Below are 20175 nucleotides of genomic sequence, written 5' to 3'. Positions count from 1 at the left end.
AGAGACAGGGGGCTTTTATTCCTTCTGTTCTAGCCCCAGGCTACCAGAGATCTCCACCTGTACCCTGGGGTTTATAGGGTTTGCATCCCTTCCACTAGGAGCTCAAGTTTTTATTTTAAAAGACCCAGGTAAAGCTTAGTGCCTTTCCCCATAGTGAGTGCTGTTCTATCCACCAGACATGTACCTTGAGGAAGGCTTTTTCACTATCTGAGATGTGTCCTTCTTGTAAATGTGGTTTATTTCTAATTCCTTCGTAAGCCTGTCTTCCCTTCTGCCTTTATTCCCAACTGGGTCCTACAAAACTCTTGCCAGTGGCCATCACATCCATCTCCATTATTCTGAAGATCTGAGCTGTGTCAGCTTTGTCTGTGATCTGCTAGCCAAAAGCACCCCTTTTCGGCATCTTCCTACACCCAGGCTTGATTTTCAGCTTATTTGGCAGCCCTTTATCACATACTGATTCAGGCTAGTAAATATTTCCTACATTTGACAGTGAGAGAGTATGCATGCATTTATTTTTCATTTTGTTGCTTTGTCATTCAAAGAGGAAAAGGTAAAATCTGTCTCTTTAAAGTGACTTTTTTTAGACAAGAATTTCAATCGGGGAATTTGTCCATCATTTGCATTTTAGTATAAATAAATAAGATTGTGTAAATACATATCAGATTAGTAATAACATTAAAAATAAAATTCAAAGGTATCTCACTCACAGATTTTCTATGTTAAAACAATATTGAAAACTACTATAAAAGATTTGCCAATGCAATACAAAATAAAATCCTTACCTAAAATATGTAATTCTCACTTCAACTTAAGAGAGACAAAATGAACTAAGATATACTAAAAATGACAACCATGTTCTGGCCGGTGTGGCTCAGTGGTTGAGCATCACCCTATGAACCATGAGGTCACGGTTTGATTCCCAGTCAGGGCACATGCCCGGGTTGTGGGTCTGATCCCTGGTAGAACAGGTGCAGGAGGCAGCCGATTGATGTTACATTCTCATATCATTGTTTCTCTCTCTCCCTTCCTCTGTCTGTAAAAATCATTAAACAATTCTTTTTTTTTTTAATGTAAATTACTGTGCCAGAGTTTTTACATGAGAACAAACTGCAAATAGTAGTACTCGTTTGGTTATAAAGAAACCTAAAAAACACAGTTCAACTTCACAAAATCATAGACAATACTGAGTATCTCTGCAAATCCTAGAACAAAAGGAACTATGCCCTGTTGAACAGTGCTATTGACTGAATTGCCCTCCCCCCAAATTCATATGTTCAAATCCTAGCTCCCAATGCACCTATATTTGAAGATAGAACCTTTATGAAGACAGGAAGGATGAAATGAGGCCCCAGTGTTGGAGTCCTGATCCAATAGGATTCGTGTCCTTATAAGAAGAGATACCAGAGAGCCTGCTCTCTCACATCCACCACATGAGGACACAGCAAGAAGGCGGCTGTCTGCAAAGCAGGATGAGTCTTCACTAGAGAATGACCATGCTGGTATCTTTTTTTTTTTTTTTAATATATTTTATTGATTTTGTACAGAGAGGAAGGGAGAGAGATAGAGAGCTAGAAACATCAATGAGAGAGAGAGTCATCGACCAGCTGCCTCTTGCACAGCCCCTACTGGGGATATGCCCGCAACCAAGGTACATGCCCTTGACCAGAATCGAACCCGGGACCTTTCAGTCCCCAAGCCGACGCTATCCATTGAGCCAAACCGGTCTCGGCCATGCTGGTATCTTAATCTTAGACTTCTAATCTCCAGAACTGTAAGAAAATAAACTTCTGCCCTAGCTGGTTTGGCTCAGTGGACAGAGCGTCAGCCTGTGGACTGAAGGGTCCCAGGTTCGATTCCGGCCAAGGGCACATGCCTGAGTTGCAGGCTTGATCCTCAGTAAGGGGTGTGCAGGAGGCAGCCAATCAGTGATTCTCTCTCATCATTGATGTTTCTATCTCTCCCTCTCTAAAATAAATAAAATACATTAAAAAAAAGAAAATAAACTCTTAAGCCACCAAGTCTGTTACTTGTTTATGGGCTCTTGAGAGACTACGACAAACATGAAATAATTAGTGTAAGAACCAATTATTTTGTGTCTTTTAAGAGGGAGTGAAGGATGAACAGATTAAAGAAAACTCAGTCTAAATATAAATTATCAATAAAATTTGGAGTATTTTCTTACACTCTAAAGGCATTTCATAGGCAAATACGTTGTCCATTGACAGAGCATTAAATTGGGCTGGTAGGGCATAAAACTATGCTGCACAGGCCACTCATGTGACTCACTGGATGGCATTACTGCATTTCTGCTCAACATTATAGAAAACAACAGTGTTACTGAAATTACTTTCAATAAGCAAACCAATAGTCATCAAATGTTAGAATGTAAAGTGTAAGAAAAAAACATTACCTTTTTAAAAAGATTGTTTGACAAAAATAAAGGAATATTCATGACCAGTCAAAAAAAACCCAAAAACAATTCCTGCATTAAGTGGCAGAAAGTACACAAACCAAAAATAATTTTAAGAGTATATCAAGTTTTCTTAATAAGGGTATCGAGGGGGAGAAAACAGGAAAAGGCATCCAAGCACCCCAACTTAAAACAACTCCAAACTGTCTAATGATGGCTCAGTCGGTCAAAGGGAACAGATGTAAACAGGGAAGCAATGCCGTTGCTGCTCACGTGTTTAAAAGATCCATAGGGAACTGCCGTGGACCCGGTCTCTTCCAGATAATCTTCCCAGCTTAACTCCACCTCTTCCACACCAGACCCAGCATCTGGAATCAAAGACAAAATAAAACAAATAAAAAACAGGTGAACCCCAAGAAAACTCAAGGTACAAAAACATAAATTTAGTAATGAACCTAACTTACAATTTACTTCACAAGTTAACTGGCTTTGTGGTCGGTTCCCTTGGTGCACAGGTTGTCAATGAACCTCAACAGCACAGAGTGTGACATGCTGCCTCCTGTTGGGATCCATCTGGGACTCACCCAAATGGGTCACACAAGGCTGGTGAGAGTGTAACTGCTACAACCACTTTGGATTGTACTTAGTACCTAACACCAAGTGTTTGAGATACATAACAGGTAGGCATATCAAACTTGAATTTTTAATCTGATTTCTTCCTTAGTGCTCTCCAACTAAGTAAAACATACCCTCATCGGTATTTTGGCTCAATCCAAAAAATGTGAGATTATCTTTGCTTTCCTCCCTTTCCTTCACATTCAACATCCCACTTCCAAACTATCAGAAAATTCTCTAGGTACCACCTTAAAAATAGATCCCAAATCTAATCACTTCTCACCATTCCTATTGTTCGCTCTCGCCCAAGGCCTAACCATGACATCACTCACTTTTTAATCACATTTATGAAAAATCTAAAATCTTTGAGAGATTGCAAATTCGCTATATGATCTGACCCTCTTGCTACCTACCCTGCCACTTCATTCCCAACCAGCTTATTTGCTCACTGCACTCAAGTGACACTGAGTTTATTCTTCAATTTAAACATGTTCTTTCCTCAAAGCCTCTGCATTTGCTATTTCCGCAGCTCCAAGACTGATTTCCCAGTGTCATTCATATCTTCATTGCATTCAAGCCTCCACTCAATTGTCTCCAAAAAGGCCTTCAAAGTAGTGCCCACAATAGAAAATTCCCAGGCCCTGCCTTCTGGTCTTCAAGGCATTCATTCCTATTGGACAGGGCACCATGTCTTTTTATCTTCCCCTTTAGAAAACAAGCTCTATGAAGACAGAAACTTTGTATCCTGCTGTCCAAACCAATTCCTGGCACTAGTAAGTTTGCAGTAAACTGTACTACCTTTGGGGATGGAGAGGAGAAAACATGATTAGAAGAGAAATACTACAGAGGCATAAACTTGGTTGTGCCTATCTAGTACTTATTTATTTTAAAAATGCAAACAGCCCTAGCTGGTTTGGCTCAGTGGATAGAGTAGTGGCCTGCGGATCAAGAATCCTGGGTTCAGTTCCGGTCAAGGGCATGTACATAGGGTTGCAGGTTTGCTACCTGCTCTGATTCCAGCGCATATAGAAGGCAACCAATCAATGTGTCTCTCTCACATCAATATTTTTCTCTCTCCTACTCTTTCTTTCTCTCCGCCCCCTCCTTTCCACTCTTCTCTCTGAAAAGCAATGGAAAAAATATCCTCAGGTGAGGATTAACAAAACAAAAAAACAAAGCAGAAAATACATGTTGGCAAGGAAGTAAGAATTAGAATCTTTGTGCACTGCTGGTGTTGGAATGTAAAATGATATAGACACTGTGGAAAACTATATGGTGGTTTCTCAAAAATTAAAAATACAACTGCCATAGGACCCACACCGATTCTACTTCTGGGTATATATCCAAAAGAAGTGAAAGCAGACTCAAACAGACATCTGAACACAAATGTTCATAGCAGCAATATTCACAATACCCAAAAAGTGGAAGCAACCCAAGTATCCATTGACAGAAGAAGAAATTAAAATGAGATACATCCATTCAATGGAGTATTATTCAGACTTAAAAAAAAAAGAAAAGAAGGAATTCTGACACATAATACAACATGGATGAACGTAGAGGACATTATGCTAAGTGAAATAAGCCCCTGAGAAAGAATAACTACTGTATGGTTCCAGTTATATGAGGTAGCCAGAATAGTCAAATTCAGAGGCAGAAAGAAAAATGGTAGTTTCCAGAACTGTGGGGCAACGAGAATGGGGAATTTGTGTTTAACGAGTATAGAGCTTCAGTTTGAGAAACTGAAAAATGTTCTAGGGATGGACTATGGTAATGAGTGCACAACAATACGGATGTACTTAATGCCACAGAACAGTACACTCTTTTAAAAATGGTTAAAATGGTAAACTGTGTACAATGGATATCTTACCACAATAAAACAATGGAAACAAATGTAAGACATTTACTAATTCTTCAGGGTAGCTCTGTGGGTGTTCTTACATTGTTTCCCACTCATTTTTATGTATTTGAAATTTTTCACTGGAAATATAACAAGCCAACAAAGACTACATTGGAAATATCTTAGAAGTATGGGCCAGTGGAAAGTCAATTTCCATTACTAACATAAAGCAGGGCTGAACACTCCAGGTCCTTAGGAGGAGCCTAGTTCCTGAAACAGCATGCTAATTTAAAAATAAAAACAAACAACAACAATAAAAATAATGAGCTAAGGTACTAAAGTTTCTCATACATTAAAAACTATTAAAGAACAGAGAGGAAACAGGTTAATGACTGAATAGAAAAATGAACAAAATATAGGAAAAGAAAATTTATAAAAAAAAGAATTCGAAGGTCCTGGAACATATGGAAAGATATGAAAATATACTCATTTTTTAAGAGAAATGCAAATTAAAACTACTCTGAAATATCACATTGGGAAAAATTCCAAACTTTGACAACATACTCTATGGTGAGACTAAAGTTAAGCAGGTAAAGCATAATGATACAACCTAGTGAAAGAAAACTTGGCAATATCTAGCAAAATGATATATGTATTTACCTTTTGATCCAGCAATCCCACAAAGATATGCTGGCAAAATACAAAAAGACATATGGACAAGCTGTTCACTGCGGCACTGCTTGTGATATCAGACTGCAAAGACCCAATGTCCATCAATAAGGAACTGGCTGAGCGATCTGTGGTTTATACATCCAGCACTATACAACAGTAAAAAGGAATGAGAACAATTCCTAGATACTGCTGTGGAGTACTTTCCAGTATATATTCAGTGAAACTGAAAACTACAAATCAGTTTTTATTGTATCTCTACTTTTGTGTATGGTGAGAGAGGTATAGAAATAAATATATCTGTACATACTCAAACCTATTTATTTTTTAAAATTTATCTTGTTAATTCACAATGGAGGATATTTTCCCACTAATTTTCAGAGATTGGAAGGGAAGGAAAGAGACAGAGAGAGAGAGAAACAGCAGATGTGAGAGAGACACATCGACTGGTTGCCTCTAGCATGCACCCCAACCAGACCAGGGCAGGGATTGAGCCTGTAGCTGAGGTGCAGGGAGGAACCTGGGACCCTTCAGTCCGTGGGCTTTCTATCCACTGAACCAAACCAGCTATGGCTGTTTATATTTTTTAATAAACACTAGAAATAAATAATAAAACTAGTATAAGAAGAACAATGGAAAGAGTACAAATATTTAAAAATATTTTTCCTTCTCCTTGAGTTTTCTAAATTATGTTTGAAAAAAAATTTTAATATCTGATATGGTTCTCAAAATATGAAAAGGAAATATTTATAATAATTATATTACAAGGTAAAGACATAAAAATAGGTAAAGTTTCTACATGTGACTCAAACTAATAAAATGATGATATACCAGCAGACTGATAAGTTATGTACATAAAATGTAATGCTTAGAGCAACCACTAAAGTGCTATACAAAAAGATACACTAAAAAACACTATAGACAAATATAAATGGAATTCTAAAAAAAATAGTCAAGTAACCCAGAGGAAGGCAGGAGGTAGAAGACAAAAATAATCCCAGAAAACAAATGAACAAAAATAGCACACTTGAGCCCTAACTTACCAATAATTACATTAAATGTAGAGGATCCAAATACACAATAATTATAAGACTGAAATTATAAAAAAGATTATATGCTATTATAAGAAACTTACTTCAAATATAATGATATATAGGCAAAGGAAAAGACATGCCATGTAAATAAGCATTAGTCAAAAGGAGCAGAAACAGGTAAATCCACACAGACAGAAAGTAGGTGAACGGTGGTTGCCAGAGGCTGAGTGGGGCAAGAAACAACTGCTGTTTCTTTTAAGGGGTGATGACAGAGTTTTAGAAACAGTAGTGATGTCACAAAACTGTGAATATGCTGAAAGCCGCTGAACTGTACATTCTATAAGGACACAATTACACCTCAAAAAAGGAAAATCACCTCAATAAAGCTGGTATTTTAAAAGCTCAATGTTTAGAGAAATAGTATTAATTAAAAAGCAGACATACAGCCCTGGCTGGTGAGAACATCATCCCGCACATCAAAGGGTCTCAGGTTCAATTCCTGATCAAGAGCATGTACTTGGGTATTGGGTTTGATCCCCGCCCCGGTTGGTAGGGGCTTGTGTGGGAGGCAACCAATTGATATGTCTGTCTCTCTCTCTCTCTCTCTCTCTCTCTCTCTCTCTCTCTCTCTCTCTCTCTTTCCCTCCCTCCCCTCTATTCTTTCTAAAGAGCAATGGAAAATATCCTCAGGTGAGGATTAGGAAAAACAACAGAAGGCCCTAGCTGGTTTGGCTCAATGGATAGAGCATCTGCCTGTAGACTGAAGGGTCCCGGGTTCAATTCCAGTTCAATTCCAGTCAAGGGCACATGCCCGGTTGCAGGCTCAGTCCCTAATAGGAGGTGTGCAGAGACAGCCAGTTAATGGTTCTATCTCATCATTGATGTTTCTACCTCTCTCTCCTTCTCCCTTACTCTGTGAAATCAATAAAAATATATTTTAAAAAAGAAAACACAAAAAAGACAGTCAAACAAACGAACCAAAGAAATGAACATTGTGCTGAAGAGGATACAGCACATGTTCAACATCACTAGCCATTAAGAAAATGCAAATTAAGATCAGGAAGCTGTCATTATTAGATGCCCATCAGAGTTAAATTAAAAATAGTGACAATAGCAAAGATAGTGAGGATGAGAAGAAACTACATCTCTCACACATGGATGGTGAAAATGTAAAATAGCATAATCATCCTGGATAACAGTTTGGCAGTTTCTTTATTAAATGTATGATTCAACAATTGTGTTCCTAGACATGTACCCCAGAAAAATGAAATCTAATGTATACTATTGTTCAAGCAGCTGTATTTTTTGTAGCCCAAAACTGAAAGCAACCAAATTGTAGAACAGTAGATGAATAGTTAACCAAACTGTAATACATCATGGAATGCTGTTCAGCAATAAAAGGAAACAAACTATTGATATATGCAAGAATTTGGATAGATCTCAAGGGCATTATTTTGAAAAAAAAAATTTATTTTTTTTTAACATCAAGAGCATTATTTTGAGTAATGAAAGCCAACCTCAAAAAGTGACACACTATGTGGTTCTATATGTGTAATATTCCTGAAATGACAAAATTATAGAGCTAGAGAACAGATTAATGGGTGCCTGACTCAGGGAAGGCTGGGGGAAAGAAGGTAGGTGTAAGTATGAAGGAGTAGAATAGGGAGCTCTTTGTGATAATGGAGCAGTTCTGTATCTTGACTGAGGTGGAGGTTATAGAAATCTATCCTATATAATAAAAGGCTAATATGCAAATCAACTGAATGGCAGAATGATCAGTCCCTACAACGTGCACTGATCACCAGGGGACAGACGCTCAACGCAGGAGCTGCCCCCTGGTGGTCAGTGCACTCCTACAGGAGGAGCGCCGCTCAGCCACAAGCTGGGCTCACAGCTGGCAAGCACAGTGGCAGTGCTCAGGATGGCCAACTGCCGCTCCCCGGGGAGCAGGCCTCAGTCATCAGTGAGATGTCCCCCAAGAGCTCCTAGACTGTGAGAGGGCGCCGGCCGGCTGAGGGAAACACCCCCTGAGTGGATGAATTTCATGCACCAGACCTCTAGCATGTGATAAAATGACACAGAACTACATACACTTTTTACATATGCAAATTTCCTGGCTTTTACATTGTACTATACTTATATGCGATGTAACTAATGATAGAAACTGGTGATGGATACCGGGAACCTGTCTGTGTTACCTCTGCAACTTCCTATGAATATATAATTATTTCAAAATAATTCAAAAATAACCATCAAAATTAAAATGGTGTTTTTTCAAAACAAAAGTCTATTCATAAAAGTTATTTAGTTTTTCAGGAAACATTGTGAGTATCCCCTAGTACTAGGCTCTCTGCCAGGTACAGAGAAAGACAACTCATAGCCTCAACCAGCTCTCTCGGTAGTGTTAAAGGTAAGTTAGACAATGTCACGCAGGAAGGTATATGATTCTGCACTCTGAAGAAGGAATTCTGCTCACCAAAACCAATACCTGCATCCAGCTGCTGCTCCCCGTTCATTTCCACAGCACACGGACTATCTCCTTCCCATACAGGCCTTACAGTTCTGCTCTGATCTGAAGATTACTTGCAGGTCTCAAGCATCCGTCAATGGGCATCCAAGGGTCCAAATAAAATGAAAGTGCTAAAAGTAAAAAAGAACATAGAAATAGCCTGAAGCTCAAGTGTGTTTACTCATTCATAAGACATGGTACTCCCGTGAGTTGAGAGGGCAGATAAAACAAAAACACATTGAGGAATAGATGAGATTAGAGAAAATACCAATACCTTTTCTAATTTTGAAGACTGTGTGTGTGTGTGTGTGTGTGTGTGTTAGAGAGAGAGCATGCTATCAAGATCTTGATATCTAAAAATCACAAGAGGTTAACATATATTTGAATCACTACCCTTTAAACTTAGATTATAATATTTAGGTCTATAATTCCTATCCATAAAAACTAATTGTTAATGAATTTATGGGGGTGGAGGGTTATCTTTCAATGTTCTGTCTTACCTAAAGAATGATACTTCAGTTTTCCATTCCACTTACCTAAAATATTATGCAGAACTAAAAAGTATCAACTATATTAGTTTACAATTATACTTATAAAAGAGAACCACTCCAAAATAAGCTCTGAACCCATTTATTCTTTAAGTTTTATTGGAATATAATTCACATATCAAAATTTACCATTTTAAGTATACAATTCAGTAATTTTTAGTAAATTTGCAGAGTTGTGTAACCATCACTCTAATCTAATGTTAAAATACTTCCATCACTCTGTGTTCGTTGTTTACTTGGCTATGTGACTTTTAACAAATGACTCGACTTATTTGTGCCAATGGCATCATCTGTGAAAGGAAAAAAACTTGTACCTACTTCACCTGGCAGAAGAACACTTAGCACAGAGCTGGCTGGCTACATAGTAAACACTGAGTTAACTCTTCAAGTTACTATGGCACTAATTTAGTGTGTCATCTCTACATACAGTATATATCTTAACACTTCATCATGGTTTGATACAACAAAGCTAGTGCTAAGTAAATACCTACAGGTTCACTACGCTTTGAAGATGTCATCCACTGCTTATATTCAAACTCTTGAAATATGCCAGCATATTTTGTACAGAGAACCACACAGTACAAAATAATAACAGCAACAACAAATTAAGTTTCAAAGCCAAAAAGACATGAGTAGGGAGAAATGTGAGTCCTATATAGCTGAAAAGCTAACACTTTGATATCCTTTCTCTTTTTTTTTAAGCAGAGAAGAAGCTTTATTCTGTTTTTAATTTAATTCTTTTCCATCATCATTTATCCCCATATACCCTCTTCTACCTTCCCTTAACCCCTCCCTCCCATAATCATCACACTGCTGTCCATGCCCATGAGTTCCTTTCTGTTCTTTTTTGCTCAATCTTACATTACTTAATTTTAACCAAAGAGCAATCAATCGGTTCATTATGTTAATAGGAGCATGAGAAATAAACTGATGAAGCCTTTTGCTGTGGAACATCTGTTAGATCTCTCTCTTTTTGCTGGTCTGCTACCTTCATATATAGTGATGAAGGGGGGAAAAAAGTCATAAAATATCCAGTTTAGAATATGGCCATTTAATTCACCTTTCATTTTTTACTTTATTCCATCTATTTCCTATTTATGTTAAATTGTTTTTACGCTCTTTATTTTATTGTTGAGTTTAGTAGTGACCAGAATACATCAAAAGTTATTTATTTAAATAAGTATTCATGAACTAACTGATCTGGACCTTGCTCATCTTATTTAGAATATTTCAGTAAACTAAACAGATGCCTATATATTTATAGGGGATGCTAGTAAGACTTGAAGCCAGAATGAGCCATACTAAAATCTGAAACACTTCTAAGAAATACAAATAAAAATGTAAAAAGCAAAGTGTACAAAACAAGCTTTGATTACACACACACACATGAACACAAAACCCAGTTAGAATAAAATCAAACTGAATTCACTATTTCATTTTTAGTGATACATCAAACAAAACCACAATGGAATAATTAACCTTTTAACAGTTTTTTTTAAGGATCTAAAAGCCATCTGAACAACAATCGAGTCCACACATGCAATTCACACTTTAAGCCTATACTACTTTAGTGTTAATGAACTTTGTTTCCAAGGCTAAAATGAAACAATGAGTAAGAATATGTGAAAAGTTACAATAATGCCAGAGAGACTTCTGTAGGATGATTCCTCAGCCGAATGATCTGACATGTCCAACAAATAACTTCTAAAGCACTTAGGAAGGACAGGAAGTCAGTGTGGCTCTAAAGATACATGTATCCAGTATGTATGGTGGTTGCAACAAAATCCTTTAATACAATAAACATTTACCTGACGGTTAAATGGAAGGAAGGAAGGAAGGAAGGAAGGAAGGAAGGAAGGAAGGAAGGAAGGAAGGAAGGAAGGAAGGAAGGAAGGAAGGAAAAGTGATGGAAAATTTCCATTGAAATCTTTGAATTTACACTCCTATCCCTCAACAGATGAAAATCCAATAATAATTTCAAATGCACTCTTAAATTTGGTAAGTGCAAACGTTTAGCAAATTAGATGCTCTATTTTTGGCAGATCTGCAGTTGACCTAACCCTGACAGGAAGCTACGGCACTGTCACTGTACTTTTTATTTCCTAACAGCTATAGATTTCTGTTGACTTTTCACTCTCTACAAGTCAATCATCAGTCCCTGATCTTGTACATGTCCTATTTGAAAGATTATCTTGATTAAATATTGTGCTTCCATCTGTCAAATGCCAAATAACTTATCTATTAGGAGAGATCTATTGCTTCATTAGTTGTTTGTTGCTGTTGTTCTTAACCTACTGCTACATGCTTAACTAGGCAGATAAAAATATAAGTCTGATAACCCACCAGGGTAGCTCAGTGGTTAAGCAACAACCTATGAATCAGAAGGTCGAGGTCTGATTCCCGGTCGGCAAAGTGCTCAGCTCGGGTTGCAGGCTCAATCCCCGGAGGGGCACGTGCAGGAGGCAGCCATCAATGATTCTCTCTCATCACTGATGTTTCTCTCTCTCTCCCTCTTTCTTCCTCTCTGAAATCAATTAAAATATGAAGACACTGCAGTGTTAGTACAAGAAAAGCCAAGCACATGGATAATGTAGAATAAGGTTGAAAAGTAGATCCATTTACATGAGTATAGTCTGTGATCAAATAGAATCGCATAACAATTGTGAAAGGGTGAACAAATAAATAGCGTGTAAGAATTGGCAAACTATTCAGAGAGGGGGAAATTAGATCCTTACTTCATGCTGTCACATTAAAAAATTCCAGGTGAATTAAAAGAGCAAAACATGAAAAACAAGACTCCAAACAAATTGAAAAGAAAACGTAAGAGAATATAGTAGTTATAAGCATAACTTTGGGGTATACTTCTTAACCAAGGAAGCCATAAAATAGATTACTTTTGACCACACAGACATTTAAAACTTCTGGTTGGCAAAAACAACTTTAAAAGCCAAGTTACTGACTAGAAGAAAATATTTCCAGCATTTATAAGAGACAAAGTATTAATAGCCATAATCACAGCAGAAAGCCCATATAAACCGATAAAGAAAAAACCCCAAACCTGCCGAAACCGGTTTGGCTCAGTGGTAGAGCGTCCGTCTGCGGACTGAAAAGTCCCAGGTTCGATTCCAGTCAAGGGCATGTACATTGGTTGCGGGCACATCCCCAGTAGCGGGTGTGCAAGAGGCAGCTGGTCGATGTTTCTCTCTCATCGATGTTTCTAGCTCTCTATCCCTCTCTCCTCCTCTCTGTAAAAAAATCAATAAGATATATTTAAAAAAAAAAAAAAAAAAAAACAGAAGAAAAAAACCCAATCCTAATAAGGGAAAAAAGGTATGAACAGAAATTTTACAAAAGAAATGCAATTGACCAATAATTACATGATAATATGTTCAACATCAATAGCTACAAGTTATTTTTCAATCAGACTGGCAAAAATAAAAGATTAATAACATCCAATTTGGGAGAAGTCATGGAGAAAAGACATGGAGAAACAGATGCTCTCATTACCAAGTGAAGAGCACAGATGGTACAACCCTTTCATAGACTCAGGAGGAAAGCACAGAAGCTAAGGAGCAGGAAGCTCCTGCCTCACCCCAGGGGCAGAGGGAAGCAGTGACTCTCCCGCCCAAATCCCTGGAGGCTGCCTCTTGTCCAATCATTCACAAAATGTTAACTCCCTCTCTCCTTGAAGCCTTCCAAGAGTGATTTTAAGGCTGATGCTTTGGTTTTTTGCCGTTTTGTTTTGTTATATTAAGCACACAGGTATTTTTTAAAACTTTATGTTAGACTTTAAAGACTCCTAGACTATAATCACAGGTGCTGTGTCATTTTCACTGGAATTTTATAAAGAATTTAAGGTCCTAAAATAAGCAGATTATCAGTTGTGAATACCAAGGACCTTTGGATAGCTTACTATCCCTCAAAATCACTGCATGCACCTACACAGCATCTATATCTATAGTAATAAAAGGGTAATATTCTAATTAAACCGGGTCCACCGGACATCTTCCGGAAGTCCGACTTCCTTCCGGACAGTTAGGGGGCGACCAGGTAAGCAATAGAGAAGTTAGGAGGGGACCAGGCCAGCAGCAGGGCAGTTAGGAGGTGACCAGGCCAGCAGGGGAGCAGTTAGGGGAAGACCAAGCTGGCAGGGAAACAGTTAGGGGGCAGCCAGGCTGGCATGGGGGCAGTTAAGGGGTGACCAGGCAGGCAGGGAACCAGTTAGGGGAAGACCAGGCCGGCAGAGGAACAGTTAGGGAGTGGCCACGCAGGCAAGCAGAAGCAGTTAGGGTTGATCAGGCAAGCAGGTAAGCCAGGGGGGAGCAGTTAAAGGGTGTCCAGGCTGGCAGGGGGGCAGTTAGGAGGTGGCCAGGCACTAAGCAAATGTTTGAAAATACAGTGATTTGAGTATGAAGTATTTAAGTATTGAAGAGAGACTGAACAAAAGGGAAAAAAAGTTTATATTTTAAACTTCATGCTCATCATTTGATGAATGGAAAAATCATTTTATTCTCTTCATATTTTACCCCACTCCACCAATATCTCTTCAAAATTGCAATGTTGACCAGGCAAACCCTACTGTAGTAATGTTTATTTATTAGGTTTATTTTACAAAGTGTGCTAATGTCAAAATTCCCAAGGCCAAAACTCCATAATGTGTAAAAGTTCTCATCATAGTATTTGCTGAAGTTGGGAACACTTTACTTCCCTTTTTTTTTTCTCTTTCAAAAAAAATTTTTTTATTGATTTCAGAGAGGAAGGGATAGATGGATAGAAACATCAATGATGAAAGAGAATCATTGATCAGTGGCCTCCTACATGCCTAATGGGGATTGAGACCGCAACCTGAGCACATTGCACTGACGGGAATTGATCTATTGGTTCATAGGTTGTTGTTCAACCACTGAGCCACACCAGCTGAGCTCTTTCCCTTCCTTCTTGACGAGGCTTTTTCAGTAAGTGGCTCTTTGAAATCTAATTGGCAATCTGAATTTGTTTGACATTTTCTTAAAGATTCAGACAAGTGTTTGAATGGCTTATTGATCTTTTTATTTCTTAAAAGGTTGCTTTGAGAGGAACCTGAAGTAAGCTTATGACTTTTTCATAGTTAGATTTGACAGGAAGGCTCTTCAATCATTGGGTTTTGGTTTCCAAGTCAGCGAGGATTGACTGAGTATCCTGTCAACTGACCGTAGGCCATGAAATTCCAACCTTGATGGGGCTGAGCTTGTGATAATCTTCAAAATACCATTTTGGAAGAATTTAGTGTAAACTTAAACAACTGAACCAAATTCTTTTTCATACTTTAATAGGAAATAATATTTAGAGTCTCAGGTCCTGTGAGAAAATATTGAAGAAAAACATATTGATGCAGTGTGTGCTTGGTTTTTCCTGAGTGAGGGGCTGTATTTTGACCAACTAGCTCATTTATTTTCTGAACAGCTTAAATACAATTAAAATAATCTTATTTTCTCTACACTTGCCACATCCTAAAAAACAACCAGCCTTTATACAATGGAGTCAAGACAGTCTCTTCAATAAATGGTGTTGGGAAAATTGGACAGATACATGCAAAAGAATAAAACTAGATCACCAACTTACACCATACACAAAAATAAACTCAAAACGGATACAGGACTTAAACATCAGACGGGAAACCATAAAAATACTAGAAGCATCCTCAGGCAGCAAAATCTCAGACATATGCCAAAAGAACTTCTTCATTGATACTGCCCGTAGAGCAATGGAAGCTAAAGAGAAAATAAACAAATGGGACTACATCAAAATAAAAAGCTTTTTTACAGCAAAAGAAACCATCAACAAAACAACAAGAAAGCCCACTGTGTGGGAGAACATATTTGCAAATGTTACCACTGATAAAGGTTTAATCTCCAACATCTACAAACAGCCTATACAACTAAATAAAAGGAAGATGAATGATCCAATTAAAAAAATGGGCAATGGATCTAAATAGAATATTTTCAAAAGAAGACAGAAGGAAGGCCAAAAGGCACATGAAAACATGCTCAAAGTCACTAATTATCCGAGAGATGCAAATCAAAACAATAATGCGGTACCATCTCACACCTGTCAGAATGGCAAATATCAACAAATCAACAAACGACAAGTTTTGGCAAGGTTGCGGAAAAAAAGGAACCCTCATGCACTGCTGGTGGGAATGCAGACTGGTGCAACCACTGTGGAGAACAGTGTGCAGTTTCCCAAAAAAACTGAAAATGGAACTCCCATTTGGCCCAGTAATCCCACTCCTAGGAATATATCCCAAGAAACTAGAACCACTAATCAGAAAGGATATATGCACCCCTATGTTCATAGCAGCACAATCTACAATAGCTAGAATTTGGAAACAGCCTAGGTGCCTGACAGCAGATGATTGGATCCAAAAACTATGGTACATGTACACAATGGAATACTATGCTGCCATAAAAAAGAAGGAATTCTCATCATTTGCAGCAAACTGGATGGAATTGGAGAACGTCATGCTGAGTGAAATAAGCCAGTCAAAGAAAGAGAAACACCACATGACCTCACTCATTTATGGATAATAAAGAACATTATAAACTGATGAACCAAAAGATAGATATAGAGACAGTAAAGCAACAAGTAGACTGTCAAATTACAGCAGTTAGGGTAGGGAGATCTGGGGGAGATAATAAATCAACCAAAGGACTTGTATACATGCATATAAGTACAACCAATGGACACAAAACTCTGGGGAGGGAGGGTATGTATGGGAGGAGGGGCAATGTTAAAATATGTACACAGATAATAATTTAATTTAAAAACAAAAAACAAAAAACAAAAAAACCAGCCTTTGGAATACAAGCTGGCTATTTTTCCGAGAAAAATTAATAGCCAGTTATTTGCCTTAAGGCTGCTTTTTGTTCATCTACAAATAACAAGGCTTTGAATTCTTTTCCACTCATTTTGATGACTTCAGACACCTGTCTGTTTCAATGATAGTTTTGTCCAAGTCTAAAAAGTTTCATATTTTATAAAGATGAGTTTTTAAATAAAACATAAAAATTAGTGTAGCATAGTCAGTATTACTAAGGATTGAAATTATATACTTTTGTATTACATGCTAGAAAGTGGAACAGATTGGTAACTGCTGATCTTAGAAAATTGGCAACCATTGTAGTGTTGTGTTTAAGTTTATTTAAATAATTAACGGTAGGAGAAAAACAGTTTTCCCATGTAGGGGAAAAAGAAGAGGGGCACTGGGGTTTTGTTGTTGTTTAAAAGGTATAGAGATTTAATCAAAAATATAGAGACTTAACATAGGCACTTCTGGTTTCCAGAGGACGTTTACTGACTTCAAGCTCTAGTTCATTACATGACCATGGAAAATGCTTCACCCTTCTGAGGGGTCTTGATACCCTGTTTCCCTGAAAATAAGACAGTGTCTTATATTAATTTTTTTCTCCCAAAGTTGCGCTAGGTCTTAATTTCAGGGGATGTCTTATCTTTCCATGCGCTAGGTCTTATTTTCAGAAGATGTCTTATTTTCGGGGAAACACGGTATCATTATCAATAAAAGTGGAAAAAACACCTTTTTTATAGAGTAGCTCTGAGGATGAAATAAGATGGCATGTTTGAGAATGCCTATTAGTTGAGAAAGCTAGTTCTCTCCCATTTCCAAGCAATCTATTTACTGCTTCTATATATTGATACTTAGTAAGTTTACATGTTAATGAGCCTCCAAAGTAGACTTCCTAATCTGAAACACTCTTCAAGTTTAAGGGATGTTAAAGATCCTTTACTCTGACACCCTTGCTTTACAGATAAGGAAATGAGACCTGGACTTATGCCAGGCAAGGCGAAGTGTCTCCCATCACAGAGACACATCATTGGTCTGAAGCACCAGACACCTGACATGCTCCCATTTCAGATTCTCTGAGCAAGTATTATTATTTTACAGGGGAGGAAATCAAGGCTCAAACAAGATTTAAAAACTTACTCAGAATTCAGGTCTCTCTTACTCTAAAATTCATAAATTTTTCCAATGTTATCTCTGTCATTTCTAAATGTGAATAAGAAAGACACAACACACGTGTTTGAAAGGTATTTCTGTACCCTATGCACTCAAGAAATCATTCCGTTACTCACACAGTTGTCAAAATGTTATCTGTGTAAAACAAATCATTTAACCACTAAGTCTTTGTCCATCGGCATCCTCAGCAATTTACAATGATCTTGTGTACTCTCCTACCCTAAACTTGTTTACTAAAAATCAGCAACAGTGTTATATGAGATAAATTTCTCAAAATGTCTTTCTACCTTCAGCAGTTTCTCCTATTCCTGCTCTTTAAAGCAAGGTTCTCAACCTGGAGTCCTCAGGTCCATGAAGAGAACTCTGGGGTCTGCGGATTTGAATGAAAGTCTTTACAATTCCTTTCACTAACCTCAAGTAGAAGCTTAAGTTTTCCTTCCAATAAGAGTGTAGGCAACAAATCACAGCAACATCAGCAGTAACTTTGTCACCACCAAATAGATATTTTCCTATCACATTACAGATTATACAGATCTATATATAACTGATTTCCTTTTTAATTCTGTGTAATTTTCTTTCTTTTTTCTTATTCCTCACTTGAAGATATGTTCTACTGATTTTTTAGATAGAGAGGAAGAGGGAGGGAGAGAGAAAGAAACATCGATGTGAGAGAGAAACACTGATTAGTTGCCTCCTATACACACTGAGGTATATGTCCTGACCAAGAATCAAACCCACAACCTTTTGGTGTACAGGACGATGCTCCAATTAACTGAACCACCCAGCCAGGGCAATCCTATGTATTTTTTTTTACTATGTTTCCCTGAAAATAAGACATCCTCTGAAAATAAGGCCTACTTACAGGTTTCCTTCTGAGTGAAATATAAGGCATCCCCTGAAAATAAGGCCCCCCGTAGGCTAAACATGAGAGATTTGGTCCACTGATTCTGAAAGAAATAGAGTCACAAGAAATTCACCAGGAAATTCAGGAATTGGATTGTTATGATGATGCTCCAGAAGATGATGACATGATTGTCATTGAATAAATGAGTAAATTCTTGATACTGTAGGATTCACAGTTTGTCTGGTTTGTGTTGACAAATACCGTACTACCGTACAGTATACAGGTAATAAATTTCCTTTATTTTCATTTAACAATAAATGTGTACCGTATTCTTCTTCATGGAAAAATAAGACATCCCCTGAAAATAAGACCTAGCGCATCTTTGGGAGCAAAAATTAATATAAAACACTGTCTTATTTTCGGGGAAACAGGGTATTTAAAATCATTAATCTAGAACAAGTCCACCAGCTTCATTAGTTTACCAAAGGGATACATGGATACCAAAAGGCTTAAGAACCCCCTACTGGGGGTTTTTGTTTTGTTTTGTTTTGTTTTTTAATTTTAACTCCATGATATTTTTCCCATTGATTTCTAGAGAGAGTGGAAAGAAGAGGGGTTGGGAGAGGGAGACACATCCATTGGTTGCCTCCCACACGCACCCCTACTGGCGCAATCTAGGTATATATGCCCTTGACTGGAAATCAAACCCTTTGGCCACAGACTGACACTCTAACCGCTGAGCAAAACCGGCCAGAAAAAAAGAAAAAAGAGAGAAAAAAAAAAGCTGGCCAGAACAAGAACCCCTAGTTTTGAACAATCATACTGTTAATTGATTGAGAATTTGAGAGAACACAGGGGGGGAGTTGAATGAGTCACACATTCAACTTGTTCCTATACTGTGCTCTCCTATGCAGCAGCTATAAAGATAAAACATTACCCTTTCCTCAAACTACAATAGTAGAAAAGAAGACAAAAGCAAATAACTAGATAGACTGTCTGAAGCACAAGCGGAGAAGGAGAAAAGAAACCTTTGAACACAAACAATGAAGAAATTCTCTCATTCTCACCAAACAAACAAGGCTACGGGTCAAAGGAGAAGAACAGGAAACTCCTCTAGCTCAGCTGCTCCTACACCCTGGAGTGCAGGGGGCACGGGGTACAGGCAACCCCTCCCGCCTCGTCCAGGAGAGGGCACAGGGAGACAGGCATCAGGAGCAGCAGCTAGCAGTGACTGAGCAATGCTGCCCAGCCGGGAAGCAACTCCTGGGGCCTTCTCGAACCCTCGGTGAGCTGGGAAAGGAATGTATACAAGAAACTTTCTTTATACGGGATACGTGAAGCCATGTTTCCAAGATGACATTCACTTAATTTGTACAACCAAAATATAGTATTTAGTTCCAACGACATTGCATTATAGCACTGTATTTGTTTTACAGGAGCTAAGAAAGAGGCAAATGAGCCAGCCTCTCTATACAGCTAGACGTTAACTTATAAAACAAGATGTTTAAATAAGGTGATTCGCTCAAAGCTTCTCCCATTGAATTTAAATTCCACAATACTGTTATACCAATATCAACCAAACACCACCAGGTAAAAGATAAAATCTCCCAGGGAAAGACCACAAACGTATAAACACCTATTTTATACCTTTAGAACTGCCTTCCAATATTTACCTACACTATTAGAAACCTG

General features: G+C 37.9%; 1 protein-coding gene across 8 annotated transcripts in view; it reads right to left on the bottom strand.

Moving 5' to 3' along the window:
- SFMBT1 (Scm like with four mbt domains 1) overlaps window positions 1-20175 on the bottom strand; it is an 82922-nt gene that overhangs the window by 36028 nt on the left and 26719 nt on the right. For 3 of the 8 annotated variants that reach the window (XM_045579057.1, XM_036430870.2, XM_036430872.2), the window contains exons 2-4: window positions 9057-9208; window positions 5526-5555; window positions 2687-2781 (exon numbers count right to left, since the gene is read on the bottom strand). In XM_045579057.1, the coding sequence (XP_045435013.1) occupies window positions 2687-2781; window positions 5526-5555; window positions 9057-9084 (153 nt within the window). In that variant the 5' untranslated portion in view covers window positions 9085-9208. Of the gene's footprint in view, window positions 1-2686; window positions 2782-2877; window positions 3017-5525; window positions 5556-9044; window positions 9209-20175 lie in introns of all 8 variants that reach the window. The other 5 variants (XM_045579058.1, XM_036430874.2, XM_045579059.1 and 2 more) reach the window with 3 other exon arrangements.

The sequence above is a fragment of the Pipistrellus kuhlii genome, unplaced genomic scaffold (genome assembly GCF_014108245.1).
Source record: "Pipistrellus kuhlii isolate mPipKuh1 unplaced genomic scaffold, mPipKuh1.p scaffold_m20_p_11, whole genome shotgun sequence".
NCBI classification, from domain to species: Eukaryota; Metazoa; Chordata; class Mammalia; order Chiroptera; family Vespertilionidae; genus Pipistrellus; species Pipistrellus kuhlii.
The sequence above is the reverse complement of the archived record's forward strand: the minus strand, read 5'-3'. Positions and strand labels throughout refer to the sequence as shown.